This window comes from Salmo salar, chromosome ssa14 (assembly GCF_905237065.1).
Source record: "Salmo salar chromosome ssa14, Ssal_v3.1, whole genome shotgun sequence".
Taxonomy (NCBI): Eukaryota; Metazoa; Chordata; class Actinopteri; order Salmoniformes; family Salmonidae; genus Salmo; species Salmo salar.
The window spans coordinates 47,064,319-47,086,096 of record NC_059455.1 but is presented as its reverse complement, the minus strand read 5'-3'; the positions used below and the strand labels follow the sequence as shown (position 1 = coordinate 47,086,096).

At 41.0% G+C, this 21,778-nt stretch overlaps 1 protein-coding gene and 1 long non-coding RNA gene across 4 annotated transcripts in view; both read right to left on the bottom strand.

Moving 5' to 3' along the window:
• vav3b (vav 3 guanine nucleotide exchange factor b) overlaps positions 1 to 21,778 on the bottom strand; it is a 185,449-nt gene that overhangs the window by 152,860 nt on the left and 10,811 nt on the right. For all 3 annotated transcript variants that reach the window (XM_045694484.1, XM_045694483.1, XM_014141449.2), the window contains exon 2: positions 19,753 to 19,869. Coding sequence is in view for 2 of the 3 variants with exons in the window: in XM_045694483.1 (XP_045550439.1) it covers positions 19,753 to 19,869 (117 nt within the window). In the remaining variant the exon portion in view is untranslated. The remainder of the gene's footprint in view (positions 1 to 19,752; positions 19,870 to 21,778) is intronic.
• LOC123726724 (uncharacterized) lies at positions 13,973 to 16,442 on the bottom strand. Its single transcript, XR_006758845.1, has 2 exons — positions 14,903 to 16,442; positions 13,973 to 14,514 (listed from the first exon to the last, which is right to left on the bottom strand). It is a non-coding gene; the product is annotated as an uncharacterized lncRNA (long non-coding RNA).

Genomic DNA, 21,778 nt, shown 5'->3' with positions numbered 1-21,778 from the left:
ATGGTCTTGTGAAGTCCGGCTGAATTCTGGCAAAGAGTATGCATTGCCATTAAATGGAAGGTTGGTTATCCTCCCACAATAGATGGAAGAAATCTCAATTTATGCATCACTAGATTAGATTTTTTTTTTAACAAGGTTAAGGGTATACTGTGCAACTTTCATAAGGTCAAATCAAATTTTATTTGTCACATACTCATGATTAGCAGATGTTAATGCGAGTGTAGCGAAATGCTTGTGCTTCTAGTTCCGACCATGCAGTAATATCTAACAAGTAATCTAACAAGTTTAAAGGAATGAATAAGAATATGTACATAAAAATATATGAATGAGTGATGGCCGAACGGCATAGGCAAGATGCAGTAGATGGTATAGAGTACAGTATATACATATGAAATGAGTAATGTAGGTTATGTAAACATTATATGAAGTGGCATTGTTTAAAGTGGCTAGTGATACATGTATTACATAAAGTTTTCCATTATAACAGGTCTGGATGGCTTATATGGAATACTGTATTGAAAACATGCCCATGTCAGGGGAGATACTTATTTAGCCAATCCCTAGCTGCTGGGCTGCTCAGTCCTGACCCTGGGGGTCTGCTGTACTGTTGACACACTGGCCTTGGCCTAACACACCTGAAACCAATAATGAATGTTTCACTAAGATCCTAAAGCTGAGTGGGGTGTGTTGGAGCGCTGCAGGGCCGTGGACCCCTAGGGGCAGGACAGGGTGACCTAGCTATACAAGTAAAAAGAGCTCTACAGTACCATTAGCCCTATGATATTAATTATATGGAGAATTTGCTGTTTCTGTGTGTTAATGTGTAGGTATATGTGTGTTTTTATTAAACTTTTGTTTTCCAAACATTTTCCTTGAGACATTAAAACAAAAACATGGGAAGGAAGTTGCTGGGGAGAGAGTTGAGTTATTGACTAGGCTGGTAGGGATCGGGGAGAGAGTTGAGTTATTGACTAGGCTGGTAGGGTTCGGGGAGAGAGTTGAGTTATTGACTAGGCTGGTAGGGTTCGGGGAGAGAGTTGAGTTATTGACTACGCTGGTAGGGTTCGGGGAGAGAGTTGAGTTATTGACTAGGCTGGTAGGGATCGGGGAGAGAGTTGAGTTATTGACTAGGCTGGTAGGGTTCAGGGAGAGAGTTGAGTTATTGACTAGGCTGGTAGGGTTCGGGGAGAGAGTTGAGTTATTGACTAGGTTGGTAGGGTTCAGGGAGAGAGTTGAGTTATTGACTAGGCTGGTAGGGTTCGGGGAGAGAGTTGAGTTATTGACTACGCTGGTAGGGTTCGGGGAGAGAATTGAGTTATTGACTAGGCTGGTAGGGTTCGGGGAGAGAGTTGAGTTATTGACTAGGCTGGTAGGGATCGGGGAGAGAGTTGAGTTATTGACTAGGCTGGTAGGGATCGGGGAGAGAGTTGAGTTATTGACTAGGCTGGTAGGGATCGGGGAGAGAGTTGAGTTATTGACTAGGCTGGTAGGGTTCGGGGAGAGAGTTGAGTTATTGACTAGGCTGGTAGGGTTCGGGGAGAGAGTTGAGTTATTGACTACGCTGGTAGGGTTCGGGGAGAGAGTTGAGTTATTGACTAGGCTGGTAGGGATCGGGGAGAGAGTTGAGTTATTGACTAGGCTGGTAGGGTTCAGGGAGAGAGTTGAGTTATTGACTAGGCTGGTAGGGTTCGGGGAGAGAGTTGAGTTATTGACTAGGTTGGTAGGGTTCAGGGAGAGAGTTGAGTTATTGACTAGGCTGGTAGGGTTCGGGGAGAGAGTTGAGTTATTGACTACGCTGGTAGGGTTCGGGGAGAGAATTGAGTTATTGACTAGGCTGGTAGGGTTCGGGGAGAGAGTTGAGTTATTGACTAGGCTGGTAGGGATCGGGGAGAGAGTTGAGTTATTGACTAGGCTGGTAGGGGTCGGGGAGAGAGTTGAGTTATTGACTAGGCTGGTAGGGGTCGGAGAGAGTGTTGAGTTATTGACTAGGCTGGTAGGGTTCGGGGAGAGAGTTGAGTTATTGACTAGGCTGGTAGGGGTCGGGGAGACTGTTGAGTTATTGACTAGGCTGGTAGGGTTCGGGGAGAGAGTTGAGTTATTGACTAGGCTGGTAGGGGTCGGAGAGAGAGTTGAGTTATTGACTAGACTGGTAGGGGTCGGGGAGAGTGTTGAGTTATTGACTAGGCTGGTAGGGTTCGGGGAGAGAGTTGAGTTATTGACTAGGCTGGTAGGGGCCGGGAGAGAGTTGAGTTATTGACTAGGCTGGTAGGGGTCGGGGAGAGAGTTGAGTTATTGACTAGGCTGGTAGGGGTCGGGGAGAGAGTTGAGTTATTGACTAGGCTGGTAGGGGTTGGGCGTGCAGGCGTCTCGGGCTGGCTGAAATTTGATATAGAGGATGTCTTAATAGACAATCAAAAGTATTTGTACTTTACTGGTAAGAGTTGTTCATTTGTTAGGCTATTGGTTAAAGTTGCAACACAATATTTAATATTGAATTATCATTAATCTATTTCAGTCTTATCAATCACTTAAACATATGTAATAATGATCTCTTACCTAGATTGATGTTTGGACATTTCTGATTACTTGTTATTCTAAATAGAGACAGTTAGAAGGGCCATGGGTCATATTAGATTGTGTAGAAATGCAGGAAATTAGCTTTAGATGCCCTCCAAAAAATAGGAGGACCCACACACCCCTACAAAGTATTATGTTTGGGACAAATCCAATACACACATTACTGAGTATCACTCTCCATAGTTTCAAGGATAGTGGTGGCTACATCATGTTATGGGTATGCTTGTAATCGTTAAGGACTGGGGAGTTTTTCAGGATACAAAAATGTATGGAATTGTACTAAGCACAGGCAAAATCCTAGAGGAAAACCTGGTTTAGTCTCCTTTCCAACAGATACTGGGAGATGTATTCATCTTTCAGCAGGACAATAACCTATAACACAAGGCCAAATATACACTGGAGTTGCTTACCAAGAAAACAGTGAATGTTCCTGAGTGGCCAAGTTACATTTTTCAATTAAATTTACACGAAAATGTATGGCAACCACCTGAAAATGGTTTTCTAGCAATGATCAATAACCAATTTGAGCTTGAAGAATTTTAATAAAATGGGCAAACGTTGTACAATGCAGGTGTGGAAAGCTCTTAGAGACTTACCAAGAAAGACTCACAGCTGTAATCGTTGCCAAAAGGTGTTTCTACAAAGTATTAACTAAGGGATGTGAATACTTATGTAAATGAGATTTCTGTATTTCATTTCCAATACATTTGCAAAAATATCTAAAAACATGTTTTCAATTTGTCATTATGTGATATTGTGTGTAGATGGGTGAATTCAGGCTATAACACAACAAAATGTGGAAAAAGATACCATAATAGAAAATGATGGCAGGCCAGACCTCGAGTCGTCATATGTAGTTACGGCCCTGATGATTGGTTCAATAAGGGTTTAATAATTTGCACCATGTTCAAGTTTCTCACGTTCCTCAACCTAGAGACAATAGTAACTGACTGACGATGGTTGAGAAAGTCACCGAGGTGATAGTGATAGTGTGAGGAGAGGGAATTTGGTTAAGGTGAAAGTCCAGAACGCCCATGAGCAATTGGTTGAGATAAACAGAAAAGCCTGTTCTGTGCCGGAAGCTAGAGATCTCTGCTGAATTTAAACACGACACTACTTATCAGGTCTGATATGCATATCACTGTCTACAAAACCGAAAATATATGACATAGCATGGACTTCTTCTGTATATTCTGTTGTATATCACTTTTATCCCCCCCCCCCCCCCCCACCAGTCTTCTACTTCATAGTTTCACAAGTCTGTCACTTTGTGGTGGACATGTAGGCCTAAGCCTTGAATACATTTACTTTGCACAAGGAACGTATATGAAACTATGACGTGTCACATTGGTGAGAGGTCTTCGCGTCCGCTAAATAAGATCAGTATTTATCGGCACTGCTATTACTGAGAAAGAAAGTTGAGTAGAACAATTGGCTAAACTAAAAGAAACTGAACTAACTGATCATTACAAGTTATCAAAACTATGAAGTAACTCTTCCCGTCTTCCCCTTGAGGAAGTTGGTGGTTCCTTGTCTGGCTTCTCCTCAACAGACACTCAGCTATTTGCCGTCAGAACTGTTTTTTTTTTTTTATTGTCTACATTCAACCTCTTATTTATTACTTCATTATTTTACAACCATATATCAAAGATATTTACATTAAGATGAAATATATACAATTAAATCATTATTTTGATTTTACAAACTTAGCTCAAGTATAGTGTGTTTTCTGAAAATAAACTTGTGTGTTGGGCATGAAAGTGCTTGTGTCTTCACAGACCTTGTCGTTTCCTGTGTGAGTGTATGCTGTGGCTTTGCCTCTACCCAGGTGTTCAGGTTCTTTAAATATCCCTTTTTAAATACATCCGCTTTAGCTGCTTTCTGATAGAGATCTTTAGATATTTTAGCAGGCATTATTTTTAGCCACGCGCTGTGATACTCTATGTGAGCTATAGAGACTTGTAGCAGAACCTGGTTATGGATGTGGGTACAGACAGACAGAGAGCATAGCCTTGCTATTGAGAAAGGCCGCCGAAGGCAGACATGGCTCTCAAGAGAAGACAGGCTATGTGCACACCAGTGGTGTTAAAAATACTTGAAAGTACTACTTAAGTCGTTTTTTGGGGGGGTATCTTTACTTTACTATTAATATTTTTTGAAAACTTTTACTTTACTACATTTCTAAAGAAAATTATGTACTTTTTATTCCATACATTTTCCCTGACACCCAAAAGTACTCGTTACATTTTGAATGTTTAGCAGGACAGGAAAATGGTCTAATTCACACACTTGTACTTTTCCTTTTGACACTTAAGTACATTTTAGCAATTACATTTACTTTTGATACTTAAGTATATTTAAAACCAAATACTTTTAGACTTTTACTCAAGTAGTATTTTACTGGGTGACTTTCACTTAAGTCATTTTCTATTAAGGTATCTTTACTTTTAATCAAGTTGTAACAGGCGTCGTTGTGAAGAGACCAAGGTGCAGCGTGGAATTTGTTCATCTTTGTGATTTAATGGAAAAATGAACACTTTACAAATAAACAAAACGACTGCCAACAGTTCTGTCAGGATAACTAGAACTAAACAGAAATTAACTACCCACAACAACCCTGTGGGAAAAGGCTGCCTAAGTATGGCTCCCAATCTGAGACAACGATAGACAGCTGTCCCTGATTGAGAACCATACTCGGCCAAAACAAAGAAATGCCAAAACATAGAAAAAAGGACATAGAATGCCCACCCTAGTCACACCCTGGCCTAACCAAAATAGAGAATAAAAACCTCTCTATGGCCAGGGCGTGACACAAGTATGATAATTGGGCACTTGTTCCACTACTGGTGCACACTGCCCACACAATGAGGTGGAAACTAAGCTGCACTTCCTAACCTCCTGATGTATGACCATATTAGAGAAACATATTTCCCTCAGATTACACAGACCCACAAAGAATTAGAAAAACAAATCCAATTTTGATAAACTCCCATATCTACTGGGTGAAATACCACAGTGTGCCATCACAGCAGCAAGGTTTGTGATCGGTTGCCACATGAAAAGGGCAACCAGTGAAGAACAAACACCATTGTAAATACAACCCATATTTATGTTTATTTTTCCTTTTGTACTTTAACTATTTGCACATCGTTACAACACTGTACATAGCCATAATATGACATTTGAAATGTCTCTATTCTTTTGGAACTTTTGTGAGTGTAATGTTTACTGTTCATTTTTTGTTTATTTCACTTTTGTTTTTCTATTTCACTTGCTTTGGCAATGTTAACATATGTTTCCCATGCCAATAAAGCCCTTACATTGGATTGAATTGAAAGAGATTTGAAATGCCTTCATCTTTTTGTGTGCAATGTTTACTGTTAATTTCTAATCATTTTTTTGGCTTCTTCTCATTTTTGATTATTGTTTATTTCACTTGATTTAGCAATGTAAACATATGTTTTCCAGGTCAATAAAGGCAGAGATAATTTACTAAGATCCCCTTTAGCTACAAGAGGTCTGTTGCGAAAGCCACAGCTACTCTTCCTGGAGTCCACACAGAACATGACACAATAAAGAACGTTAGTAGACAAGAACAGCTCAAGGACAGAACTACATACATTAATAATAAAGCCCCTTTGAATTTAATTGAGACACACAGAGACAGAGATTCTACTGTATTTACCGAAATGCTGTAACACTATACTAGCTTGACAATATCTACAAATTGTATTTCATGCCAATAAAGCAATTATAGAGAGAGAGTGGCAGAGAGAGAGAGAGAGAGAGAGAGAGAGAGAGAGAGAGAGAGACTGAGACCGAGAGAGACCAAGAGAGAGGTACCGAAAGACCGAGAGAGAGAAAGACACTGAGAAAGACAGAGAGAGAGAGACCCTTACAGATGACATTCCTTCTCATCTACAGTTATGTTGCTATTGCTTTCACAGTCCTTCTGTATGTAGACATGAGTCCTACTGTGTGTTGACATGAACCCTACCGTATGTTGACATGAATCCTACCGTATGTTGACATGAGATCCTACCGTATGTTGAAATGAATCCTACCGTATGTTGACATGAAATCCTACCGTATGTTGACATGAATCCTACCGTATGTTGACATGAAATCCTACCATATGTAGACATGAATCCTACCGTATGTTGAAATGAATCCTACTGTATGTTGACATGAATCCTACCGTATGTTGACATGAAATCCTACCGTATGTTGACATGAAATCCTACCGTATGTTGACATGAATCCTACTGTATGTTGACATGAAATCCTACCGTATGTTGACATGAATCCTACTGTATGTTGACATGAAATCCTACCGTATGTTGACATGAAATCCTACAGTATGTTGACATGAAATCCTACCGTATGTTGACATGAATCCTACTGTATGTTGACATGAAATCCTACCGTATGTTGACATGAATCCTACTGTATGTTGACATGAAATCCTACCGTATGTTGACATGAATCCTACTGTATGTTGACATGAATCCTACTGTATGTTGACATGAATCCACCGTATGTTGACATGAATCCTACTGTATGTTGACATGAATCCACTGTATGTTGACATGAATCCTACTGTATGTTGACATGAATCCACTGTATGTTGACATGAATCCACTGTATGTTGACATGAAAAGTTATAGTTAATCTCTTGATAAGAACGTCAGCTGTTTTATCTGCTCAGAGATCTCTTCATCAGGTTTCATTCGAACTCAATAACACAGCCAGAGTGGTGCTTGAGGTGAACTAGCATGCACACACACACACACCACACACACACACACACACACACACACACACACACACACACACACACACACACACACACACGCTGAGAAGAGCAGCCACAGCACAGAGGAGAGCACAGGAGAACTATAGAAGGTCATATCACAACATAGTCGCTGACACATATCACCTGTGAGCTGTCACCAGAGGAACAGCAGGACGGATCGGATCAGACACAGACCAGAGGCCAGATTGTAAAGATTATTATGTTTTTAAACGATGCTCATTCTATAGGCTTTATTCCTGCATCAACATATAACATGGTTGTTATCCTTAAGAAGAAGATGGGGGGGAAACGAGCTTCCATCATTGTGCATCTGTCTCCGCTGATTCATCAACACTCAGTGAGGCCTGGAGAGAGGCCTGTGGTAACCCCCCCACTTGATCTGAAAAGATTGGACAGGTGGAAGCAATTTCTAAAACATACTGCTTTAAATCTCCATTAAGTGTGTAAACCCTAAGGTGGGGTGTAGATGGCTAGGGGTTGCTTCTGGCACTGCTGATTCGTAAATGTTAACCTTTATTTAACTAGGCAAGTCAGTTAAGAATACAACATTTTTTTTTACAATGACGGCCTACCCCGGCCAAACCTGGACCAAACTGTGCACCGCGCTACGGGACTCCCAATCACGGCCGGATGTGATACAGCCTGGATATGATGATGGTGATGATGAAGATGTCTTGGGAGAGACTCCTGGTACCAGTGGTAACTCAGGGTGAAATGTAGGTTAAAATGCTCTCTCATTATTATGCAGTCGCCTGAAGCCCAGTCTGTAGTGGCCACAGGATTACACTGTAGTCTGTCTGAGATTAAACCAGTTTCTATTTCTAACGTTCCCAGAACATTCCAAGAAACATTCCCAGAACATTCCCACATTAGACAACAACCCTCTCTGGACCATTTCCATTTCAATCTCTGAACACACACACACACACGTGCACACAGACACACACACACACACACACACACACAAATACAAACACACGTGCACACAGACACTCGCACACATACACATACAAAACACACGTGCACACAGACACTCACTCATACAAACACACATGCACACAGACACACACACAAATACAAACACACGTGCACACAGACACTCGCACACACACACATACAAAACACATGTGCACACAGACACTCGCACACACACACACACATACAAAACACACGTGCACACTCACACACAAATACACACACATGTGCACACAGACACTCACACACACATTTACATTTTTTACTTTTACGTCATTTAGCAGACGCTCTTATCCAGAGCGACTTACAAATTGGTGCATTCACCTTATGATATCCACACACACACACACACAAATACAAACACACGTGCACACACACACACACACACGCACATTTAATTATATGTCCTTTACGTTTCATGTTATTTAATGTCTTCTATAAAGCTTCTAAAAAAACAACTGTTTAACATAAGGAATTACACAGCAAACGTTTGGTGTAAATATTAAGACGCCTCCCATCCAGATCATCTCCTCAGATTAATGGCAATCTTCTTTAGTACACAGAGAACACTGGCTGAGACGAGTTTACGCGCGCGTGTGTGTGTGTGTGTGTTTGTGGTCCAGATAAAGTAGCTCACAGGGGCAAAAAGAGCCACCACTGCTCCACTTAGCAAGGTGTTGCTTTTACAAGATGTGGTTTGCAGTTAGTAAGCACACCTCCCGGTCAAAGACATACTGTATATTCATACTGTTTATAGCGAGCCTGTATAAAAAAAAAGGTGCATGTTGGTCTTTAGCAGGCTTTTGTTGCAAAAAATAAGTAAATGTGTGCAGTATGCTTGAAAGAGGCCACTTCAGAACATAGAGAGACAGACAGAGAGAGAGAGAGAGACCTGGTTATGCTTTACGTCCTAGTGTACATTTAAAAGAGAGAGAAAGAGATGTTGGCATGAATCCTACTGTAGAGGAATGAGAGAGAAACAGAGGGATGACAAGGCAAGAAGGGCATTCTATGCCATCAAAAGGAACATAGAATTCAACATACCAATTAGGATCTGGCTAAAAATACTTTAATCAGTTATAGAACCCATTGCCCTTTATGGTTGTGAGGTCTGGGGTCCGCTCACCAACCAGGAATTCACAAAATGGGACAAACACCAAAGTGAGACTCTGCATGCAGAATTCTGCAAAAAGATCCTCTGTGTACAACATAAAACACCAAATAACGCATGCAGAGCAGAGCAGAATTAGGCCAATACCCGCTAATGATCAAAATCCAGAAAAGAGACATTCAATTCTACAACCACTTAAAATGAAGCGATTCTCAAACCTTCCATTGCAAAGCCATCACCTATAGAGAGATGAACCTGGAGAAGAGTCCCCTAAGCAAGCTGGTCCTGGGGCTCTGTTCACAAACACAAACAGACCCCACAGAGCCCCCGGACTGCTACACAATTAGACCCAACCAAATCATGAGAAAACAAAAAGATAATTACTTGACACATTGGAAAGAATTCACCAAAAAACTGAGCAAACTAGAACGCTATTTGGCCATAAACAGAGAGTTCGCAGTGGCAGAATACCTGACCACTGTGACTGACCCAAACTTAAGGAAAGCTTTGACTATGTACAGACTCAGTGAGCATAGCCTTGCTATTGAGAAAGGCTTCCGTAGGCAGACCTGGCTCTCAAGAGAAGACAGGCTATGTGCACACTTCCCACAAAATGAGGTGAAAACTGAGCTGCACTTCCTAACCTCCTGCCAAATGTCTGACCATATTAGAGAAACATATTTCCCTCAGATTACACAGATCCACAAAGAATTCGAAAACAACCCAATTTTGATAAACCCATATCTACTGGGTGAAATACCACAGTGTGTCATCACAGCAGCAATATTTGTGACCTGTTGCCACAAGCAAAGGGCAACCAGTGAAGAACAAACACCATTGTAAAAACAACCCATATTTATGTTTATTTATTTAACCATTTGCACATCGTTACAACACTGTATATAGACATAATATGACATTTGTAATGTCTATTCTTTTGGAAATTCTGTGAGTGTAATGTTTACTGTTCATTTTTATTGTTAATTTCACTTTTATTTATTATATACTTCACTTGCTTTGGCAATGTTAACCTGTTATGGCTAGGGGGCAGTATTTTCACGGCCGGATAAACAACGTACCCGATTTAATCTGATTATTACTCCTGCCCAGAAACTAGAATATGCATATAATTATTGGCTTTGGATAGAAAACACCCTAAAGTTTCTAAAACTGTTTGAATGGTGTCTGTGAGTATAACAGAACTCATATGGCAGGCAAAAACCTGAGAAGATTCCATACAGGAAGTGACCTGTCTGACAAGTTCTTGTTCATCTTGGCTCTTTTTATTGAAGACTGAGGATCTTTGCTGTAACGTGACACTTCCTACGGCTCCCATAGGCTCTCAGAACCCGGGAAAAAGCTGAATGATATCGAGGCAGCCTCTGGCTGAAACACATTATCGCCTTTGGTAAGTGGCCGATCAGAGGACAATGGGCTTAGGCGCGTGCACGAGTCGACCCCATGCTTTATTTTCTTTCGTCTTTTTACCTAAACGCAGATTCCCGGTCGGAATATTATCGCTTTTTTACAAGAAAAATGGCATAAAAATTGATTTTAAACAGCGGTTGACATGCTTCGAAGTACAGTAATGGAATATTTAGAATTGTTTGGTCACGAAATGCGTCGTGCTCGTCACCCTTCGTTACCTTTCGGATAGTGTCTTGAACGCACGAATAAAACGCCGCTATTTGGATATAACAATGGATTATTTGGGACCAAACCAACATTTGTTATTGAAGTAGTAGTCCTGGGTGTCTAAATAGCTAGCCCTGTGATGCCGGGCTATCTACTCAGAATATTGCAAAATGTGCTTTCACCGAAAAGCTATTTTAAAATCGGACATAGCGAGTGCATAGAGGAGTTCTGTATCTATAATTCTTAAAATAATTATGTTTTTTGTGAACGTTTATCGTGAGTAATTTAGTAAATTCACCGGAAGTTTGCTAGTTCTGAACGTCACATGCTAATGTAAAAAGCTGTTTTTTGATATAAATATGAACTTGATTGAACAAAACATGCATGTATTGTATAAGATAATGTCCTAGGGGTGTCATCTGATGAAGATCATCAAAGGTTAGTGCTGCATTTAGCTGTGGTTTGGATTTATGTGACATTATATGCTAGCTTGAAAAATGGGTGTCTGATTATTTCTGGCTGGGTACTCTGCAGACATAATCTAATGTTTTGCTTTCGTTGTAAAGCCTTTTTGAAATCGGACAGTGTGGTTAGATAAAGGAGAGTCGTGTCTTTAAAATGGTGTAAAATAGTCATATGTTTGAAAAATGGACGTTTTTGTATTTTTGAGGAATTTGTAATTCACGCCACGCCCATCATTGGCTATTGGAGCAGGTGTTCCGCTAGCGGAACGTCTAGATGTAAGAGGTTAACATATGTTTCCCATGCCAATAAAGCCCCTTGAATTGAATTGATCCAAAATTAAGGAAAGTTGACTATGTAAAGACTCAGTAAGCATGGCCTTGCTATCCAGGCTGCAAAAACATCCGGCAGTGATTGGGAGTCCCATAGGGCGACGCACAATTGGCCCAGCATCGTCCGGGTTTGGACAGGGTAGGCCGTCATTGTAAATAAGAATTTGTTCTTAACTGACTTGCCTAGTTACATAAAGGTTAAATAAAACATTTAAAAAAATGTAAATTGAGAAAGGCCGCCGAAGGCAGACCTGGCTCTCAAGAGAAGACAGGCTATGCGCACACCAGTGGTGTAAAGTACTGAGTTATGCTTTATGTCCACAGAGAAAACATCAGGGCAAGTGGAGAGTCTACCTCTATTCATACAGTGACTGTTCAAGAAAAAAAAGTGTGAAGAAAATCAAGACGTGTGGCTGGCTAGTCTGACTGACTATGGTCATATCAACACTATCCCCAAGACGTGTGGCTGGCTAGTCTGACTATAGTTATATCAACACTATCCCCAAGATGTGTGGCTGGCTGGCTAGTCTGACTATAGTTATATCAACACTATCCCCAAGACGTGTGGCTGGCTGGCTAGTCTGACTGACAATAGTCATATCAACACTATCCCCAAGACGTGTGGCTGGCTAGTCTGACTGACTATAGTTATATCAACACTATCCCCAAGATGTGTGGCTGGCTGGCTAGTCTGTCTGACTATAGTTATATCAACAGTATCCCCAAGACGTGTGGCTGGCTGGCTAGTCTGTCTGACTATAGTTATATCAACAGTATCCCCAAGACGTGTGGCTGGCTGGCTAGTCTGACTGACTATAGTTATATCAACAGTATCCCCAAGATGTGTGGCTGGCTGGCTAGTCTGACTGACTATAGTTATATCAACACTATCCCCAAGACGTGTGGCTGGCTAGTCTGACTGACTATAGTTATACCAACACTATCCCCAAGACGTGTGGCTAGCTGGCTAGTCTGACTGACTATAGTTATATCAACAGTATCCCCAAGATGTGTGGCTGGCTGGCTAGTCTGACTGACTATAGTTATATCAACACTATCCCCAAGACGTGTGGCTGGCTGACTAGTCTGCCTGACTATAGTTATATCAACAGTATCCCCAAGATGTGTGGCTGGCTAGTCTGACTATAGTTATATCAACACTATCCCCAAGACGTGTGACTGGCTGGCTAGTCTGACTATAGTTATATCAACAGTATCCCCAAGACATGTTACTGTAATAAAGTATATGACCAAACAGAGCAGAGAGTAACATTTTTTGCCATTGAAATCCAAACAGTGTACAAAAACACTTTTTTTTATACTAATGTTCGAGATGGAGAAATGCATTCAGTGTTTCGGATTCGCATTTATCGTCGAAGGAATGAGTGTTACACCGAGGCCTGTACTCTGGAGCGGGATCGATTTGGAGGTGGAGGGTCCCCGTCATGGTCTGGGGCGGTGTGTCAGAGCATCATTGGACTGAGCTTGTTGTCATTGCAGGCAATCTCAACACTGTGCGTTACAGGGAAGACATCCTCCTCCCTCATGTGGTATCCTTCCTGCAGGCTCATCCTGACATGACCCTCCAGCATGACAATGCCACCAGCCATACTGCTCGTTCTGTGCGTGATTTCCTGCAAGACAAGAATGTCAGTGTTCTGCCATGGCCAGCGAAGAGCCCGGATCTCAATCCCATTGAGCACGTCTGGGACCTGTTGGATCGGAGGGTGAGGGCTAGGGCCATTCCCCCCAGAAATGTCCGGGAACTTGCAGGTGCCTTGGTGGAAGAGTAGGGTAACATCTCACAGCAAGAACTGGCAAATCTGGTGCAGTCCATGACGAGGAGATGCACTGCAGTTCTTAATGCAGCTGGTGGCCACACCAGATACTGACTGTTACTTTTGATTTTGACCCCCCCTTTGTTCAGGGACACATTATTCCATTTCTGTTAGTCACATGTCTGTGGAACTTGTTCAGTTTATGTCTCAGTTGTTGAATCTTATGTTCATACAAATATTTACACATGTTAAGTTTGCTGAAAATAAACACAGTTGACAGTGAGAGGACGTTTCTTTTTTTGCTGAGTTTATATGCATGCATATCAAACAGAAATATATATATTAAAATAATACACCATTGTAATATTATTAATGCCTTTCTCTTAGACAGATGAACCGGAGCCCCCAGATGAGAAAGGCTCAAACCTAGAACTGTGTGGAAACATCAACACTTGTCATTTTTAATTAATATGAACCCTTTTATTGGTTCACCTTTATCTGCATGAATCCTTAGAACACAGTCCATTGTACAAAAGTTGTATTGGTCGTATGTACAGGATAAACATGGTCCAATGAAATGCTTACTTGCAGGTTCCTTCTCAACAATGCAACAACAATAAGAAATAAAAGATAATATGAACATGAAGTAAATGGCTCAGTAGAATAGAAAACATTTTAACATCCCCAAGTGAGGGGACATGAAAGAGATGAACATTGAAAAAGCTATACTGCTGAATAAACTCCTGGGATAGGGTGATTTTCCTGGTGGATGGGAGGTTCTCAACTTCTTTACATCTATCTGAGTGATGGGGTGGGATGTGCTTCAACCTGTGAACAGAGCATAAACATAAGGCCAAGGGAGGTGAAATTAAGCTCACTGCTCAAATTTCATTGCTGGTTCAAGTTCCTGAGAACCACAACTACCTTTGCAAACAGTTCTGCATATTTATAGCCTTGATCAAGTTGTCACCGATTTTACTTTTAAATGATCATTTCATTATTTAAAACATTTTCTTTGCATGCAATGGTGAAACATGAGGGGAGGGGAAAGTGACAAGAAGAAAGCTAGCTAATGTTAGGTAAACAGACACTACATGTATGTATTGACTGATCATGTAAGAATGCACAAATAGCTTGGCTAGCTAGCAAGCTACATTGAACAGAACACAGCTAGCTGCATTTCCTACGCCGTTAATCAGATGTTAAAATGTCTTACCTCCAAACCAGTCGGCCAGGACTATTTTGTCCTGCCAAAGCCATGAAGTGAAATTAACACATCAGTTGCCATCTGTCCCTGAAAACAAATGTGAAAAAAACAAACAATTTGCTACATTTCTCATTAGCTGGCTAGAAAATTCACCAGTTCAGGATTAAAAAAAAACTGTCTGGGTTTTCACAATTGACACCGCTGATTTTACGATTAGTTTGTCATCCCTAAAACAGCTGATAACCAGGATGAGATTGCCTGCTAGCTAACTTAGCGTGGGTAGCGGGCTGATAAACAGCAGTGAGTCAACATTTGAATTCAAAATTCATATGAAAGTCATTTGTTGAACATTTTAACACAATTTTGTGAATAAATAAACGTAATACTTACATTTTACAATGTTATTCCTTATTCCTCTGGAACATTTTCTCCCAAGCAGGGACTTCAGTCCACCATCAATTCAGAATTTTGGGGAGTTTTCGCTGTTTTGCAAGGTGTCATGGGATAGCCTTCCCGGCGAAGGGAATGAAAATGTATGCTCCCATGTGTGCTTTGTTTTCCAGACCTATAAGGATGCTAATAGAACTTCCCACAAACCTAGTACATACTTGCCGTTTCGCGTTCTTAGGTTTGGAATCATACTTGAAAAATGACAGTTGACTTCTATACGCTCTACATAGAACACAAGTATGCGATTTGGAACATAACATTTATCTATGAAATATCACATTATTTGGAACTGAAATATATTAGGTCCCAATTGAAAATACAAATAGCTTGATTTAAATAGAAATTGCAAATTTTAACATGACTTTCTCTCTGTTTTACTCTTAGCTTACTTGGACAGTTTCCCCACCTCCACCATGTGAATTATCTTCTTCTCCCTTACAGCTTAGACTACAGGAAGCACAGAAAACACACACCTAGTATTTCACTGGAATTCTTTACCTTGTATTTCTAACAGTTTAGCAGAAGGCCACCACACCACATTTGAGTTGGTAAGTGCATGAAAAAACAATACATTTACTAATTAATCTGTTTCTGATTCCTCGTCTAATTTGCAGCTCCATTAGTCTACTAGTTAAAGCTCCATTAGTCCAGTGGCCTGCTAGTTAAAGCGCCATTAATCCAGTGGCCTATTAGTTAAAGCTCCATTAGTCCAGTGGCCTACTAGTTAAAGCTCCATTAGTCCAGTGGCCTACTTGTTAAAGCTCCATTAATCCAGTGGCCTACTAGTTAAAGCTCCATTAGTCCAGTGGCCTACTGGTTAAAGCTCCATTAGTCCAGTGGCCTACTGGTTAAAGCTCCATTAAAACCTGTTAGGGCTAGGGGGCAGTATTGACACGGCTGGATAAAAAACATACCCGATTTAATCTGGTTACCACTCCTACCCAGTAACTAGAATATGCATATACTTATTACATATGGATAGAAAACACCCTAAAGTTTCTACAACTGTTTGAATGGTGTCTGTGAGTATAACAGAACTCAAATGGCAGGTCAAAACCTGAGAGATTCCTTTACAGGAAGTGGCCTGTCTGACCATTTCTTGAACTTCTTTTCCATCTCTATCATTTACTAAGGATCTCTGCTCTAACGTGACACTTCCCACGTCTTCCATAGGCTCTCAGAGCCCGGGAAAAAACAGAATGTCGTCATTCCAGCCCCAGGCTGAAACACATTATCGCCTTTCTCAAGTGGCCGATCAAGGGACTCTGGGCTTATGCGCGTGACCCGACCGCCCCCGCCTTTGTGATTTTTTCCTCTGTTTGCCGAAAAGGAGATTCCCTGTCGGAATATTATCGCTTTTCTACGAGAAAAATGGCGTAAAAATTGATTTTAAACAGCGGTTGACATGCTTCGAAAGTACGGTAATGGAATATTTAGAATTTTATTGTCACGAATTGCGCCATGCGCGCGACACTTCTTTACCATTTCGGATAGTGTCTGGAACGCAACGAACAAAACGCCGCTATTCGAATATAACGATGGATTATTTTGGACCAAACCAACATTTGTTATTGAAGTAGCAGTCCTGGGAGTGCATTCTGACGAAGACAACAAAAGGTAATCAAACTTTTATAATAGTAAATATGATTATGGTGAGTGCTAAACTTGCCGGGTGTCTAAATAGCGAGCCCGTGATGCCTGGGCTATGTACTTAGAATATTGCAAAATGTGCTTTCACCAAAAAGCTATTTTAAAATCGGACATATCGAGTGCATAGAGGAGGTCTGTATCTATAATTCTTAAAATAATTGTTATGCTTTTTGTGAACGTTTATCGTGAGTAATTTAGTAAAATGTTAGCGAATTCCCCGGAAGTTTGCGGGGGTATGCTAGTTCTGAACGTCACATGCTAATGTAAAAAGCTGGTTTTTGATATAAATATGAACTTGATTGAACAAAACATGCATGTATTGTATAACATAATGTCCTAGGGTTGTCATCTGATGAAGATCATCAAAGGTGAGTGCTGCATTTAGCTGTCTTCTGGGTTTTGGTGACATTATATGCTGGCTTGAAAAATGGGTGTCTGATTATTTCTGGCTTGGTACTCTGCTGACATAATCTAATGTTTTGCTTTCGTTGTAAAGCCTTTTTGAAATCGGACAGTGTGGTTAGATTAACGAGAGTCTTGTCTTTAAATAGCTGTAAAATAGTCATATGTTTGAGAAATTGAAGTAATAGGATTTTTAAGGTTTTGAAAATCGCGCCACAGGCTTAAAGTGGCTGTTGAGTAGGTGGGATGCAAGCGTCCCACCTAGCCCATAGAGGTTAATCCGGTGGCCTACTAGTTAAAGCTCCATTAGTCAAGTGGCCTACTAGTTAAAGCTCCATTAGTCGAGTGGCCTACTAGTTAAAGCTCCATTAATCCAGTGGCCTACTAGTTAAAGCTGCATTAGTCCAGTGGCCTACTAGTTAAAGCTGCATTAGTCCAGTGGCCTACTAGTTAAAGCTCCATTAATCCAGTGGCCTATTAGTTAAAGCTCCATTAGTCCAGTGGCCTACTAGTTAAAGCTCCATTAGTCCGGTGGCCTACTGGTTAAAGCTCCATTAATCCGGTGGCCTACTAGTTAAAGCTCCATTAGTCCAGTGGCCTACTAGTTAAAGCTCCATTAGTCCAGTGGCCTACTTGTTAAAGCTCCATTAGTCCAGTGGCCTACTAGTTAAAGCTCCATTAGTCCAGTGGCCTACTGGTTAAAGCTCCATTAGTCCAGTGGCCTACTGGTTAAAGCTCCATTAGTCCAGTGGCCTACTGGTTAAAGCTCCATTAATCCAGTGGCCTACTAGTTAAAGCTCCATTAGTCAAGTGGCCTACTAGTTAAAGCTCCATTAATCCAGTGGCCTACTAGTTAAAGCTGCATTAGTCCAGTGGCCTACTAGTTAAAGCTGCATTAGTCCAGTGGCCTACTAGTTAAAGCTCCATTAGTCCAGTGGCCTACTAGTTAAAGCTCCATTAGTCCAGTGGCCTACTAGTTAAAGCTCCATTAGTCCAGTGGCCTACTTGTTAAAGCTCCATTAGTCCAGTGGCCTACTTGTTAAAGCTCCATTAATCCAGTGGCCTACTAGTTAAAGCTCCATTAGTCCAGTGGCCTACTAGTTAAAGCTCCATTAGTCCAGTGGCCTACTAGTTAAAGCTCCATTAGTCCAGTGGCCTACTAGTTAAAGCTCCATTAGTCCAGTGGCCTACTAGTTAAAGCTCCATTAGTCCAGTGGCCTACTAGTTAAAGCTCCATTAGTCCAGTGGCCTACTAGTTAAAGCTCCATTAGTCCACTAGTTAAAGCTCCATTAGTCCACGAGTTAAAGCTCCATTAATCCAGTGGCCTACTAGTTAAAGCTCCATTAGTCCAGTGGCCTACTAGTTAAAGGTGAGTAGCTTGTCTTTCACTACTACAGTATATCATGTGCACTATTTTGTCTCTGTTTTTCATGTAACACAGATGTTCTGTAGTGATATTCTGACCTCTGCCCCTGTCATCTGTCTCCTGTCCTCCTCAGTTAAGACAGGTCCTGTAAACAACAGTGAGACTGACTACCACAGAAGGCAACACTGGACAGCCATGCAGGCGAAGGTAACACCACACACAGTTTCAACCTCTCATTTCTCCCTTTAAAACAGAGCCTGACACACATGCATTACTGTCAGATGGTGTTGTTGTACCAGCCATATTAAAGCCATCTATCACCAAGTTTACCATGGCAGGCATCCATTTCACTTCACACCAATACACAAACTGTTCACGTGATGTCACCGTTATTCTCACTCTTCTTACAAAATATGCTTTTACCCTATTTATTCAAAATCTGCAAAATCTGCATAAAATAATATTTTATGCAGTGCTGGTGAAATGGACAATCCAACACATCAGCTGTTGCTTCATTGGATAATAACATCGCCATGCAATCTTATATCTTGTGCAATTTGTCCATTCTTTTGAAAGAATGTGGATTGTCCTACATGAAATTCTCTGAAGGATGAGGAAGGAATCCAGCAGGTGTTCCTACAGGAAAATGGCCGCCCTGGAAATCTTGTGGAACTACCTGGAGGACTCTTACCCACAGGATATCCCACAGGATTTGGGGGCCATTTTGGTGTAGGACAATTCCTGCAGCTCGTCATTCAGGAAACAATCCTGCAGGATTTATTTGAGGTCTACCTGCATGATTCCTAGATGATTCTGCAGGATTCCTGCAGGAATTGTCCTACAGGAAAGTGGCCACGATAATCCTGTTGGATATCCTGCAGGACTTCCTATTCCTGCAGGATATATATTCTGCAGGACTTCCTGTACGACTTTTTTGTAAAGGTATGAACAAACAGAGCGGAGAGTTGGCCCGCGGTATGTCTTTGTTACCTTTCCAAAGTCCCGGACATCAAACAGGTCGAAGGCCTCGAACAGATCAGTCTTCTTCAACCCAAACACCTCACAGCAGGATGACAGGAAGGTCCGGATATTCTTCAAGCAGAGGAACTGGGAACAGAAGAACAAAAATAGTTACAAATAGAACACTAAGACATATTGGTTATCTCATAACTAATACGTCAGCACAGGTGACAAATAACTGTTAAACGTCACTATTTAGACATATTCTAATGGGACCGATTTGCACAATAAGACATTCATAACACATTCATAAGACATACATTAGATGTTAATAAGACATTCATAACACATTCATAAGACAGTACATTAATATCCTCCTGGTGAACTTTAACATTTATCTCTGTTCATATTTCTGAAAACTCATCAAATTTATCAAACAGACTCAAAGAACATACTGTACTTCAAAGCTTTTGGGGAACTTTTAAGTTCCTACATACTCTTTCTTGAACATTAATAACTGAGAGATGATGACATTAACCATCCATCTTTGATTGCTGGAGGAGGAGGAGGAGGTTAAACCTTAAGCAAAGTGGAGTTATCCATCAAATCTATTCCATTAGGATAAATCAGGACACATCACACTTGTGGACACTAGTCGGAGGGCCAGTCATGGACAACATCAACACTGATTTTATAGCTTTTATGACTTTTTAGCTTTCATCTTTCCATTTATTTATTTTTTCTATGTGTAAAAAAAAAAGTATATACTGTAATGGGATTTAATATATACATGTATTCAATCATGGCAATGTGATTGACCGGATAAGAAATGTGGGGCTACAGGGGGTTATTTGGTTGGGCTTTCAGCATTTTGACCAATTATCACGCTCAGTTGGGGGTCAGGAAATCCAGTCTTATTACAGTGTGGCAGGAAGTTGGAACAGGAATACTACACAACATTCATTCTCAACATGCCCAGAACTGCTCAGAGCTGGTAACACAGTACAACTAGACATTTAGTTAATAAAGCCCTTTGTGAGTCAAATAGCTGTGACTTTCACTGTTGGGCAGCGCTCTTCCACTTCCTCCACCGACAGAGAGCTAGAGCTAGAGAGAGAGCTAGAGAGAGAGAGGGCCCCTGGGGTTAGAGGATAAATCACAGGCATCTCTGTGATCAACTGTTATGATAAGGAGACTGAGGAGGAGACTAGCAACACATCCTCAGATGTAGAAATCACCAAGACTCTGCCATGTAACAACACTGTATCTACAACAGTATTTCACGCCTAAAATGTTCACAAGTCTTTGAACACTTGGGGGGGGGGGGTGTCGGTATATGTAGGCCTAATCGATTTAGCCACTGTAGATAGTCTATATTTTTATTATATTGTACTGTTTTAAAGTGTCTACCTGAAGGTCTCGGTTTTTCTCCACAGGTTCAATCTTAACGTCACAGCGCAAAGTAGTAATCCACTTTCTCTCTCTCTTCTTCTCTTTCAAGTCATTCATTTCTTTTTCTCGATCTCTGATTCTCTCGCTCTCTGTATGAATACACTGTTTTTGGTCGAAGAATCTTTCTTTCTAAACTAGTCTAGTTGCATCGGCTCTGTCAGAGATCAAAGACATGTATCAACTACTGTGAATATTCCACATTTTAATGTGAAATATATCAAAATGGTACAATATAAGTTGGCACCAACGTTGATAATGCATATCGTCACCCACACATACACATTCCACTGCCTGCTCCACAAAATGCAGATTTTACACTACCTACCCCTAGATGCAGTACTTGGCTAAAAATAGCAGTTCAGTAGGCTATAACTACTTAATCACAGTACACTGCCCGCTTATCCATCTCTCTCTCCCCATTCCTCCCTCTCTCCATCCCTCCCTCCCTTCAATCCATTATGATAGACTTCTGCTTGTATTAACCACCCACATCGTATGGCTAGAACAGTGGTAGCGCACAATGACAAAGCCATTTCCTATCTGGACTACTACACAGATGACCTATTGCATCAGATGACCTACTGCTGTAGGCTACAGCTTTCTG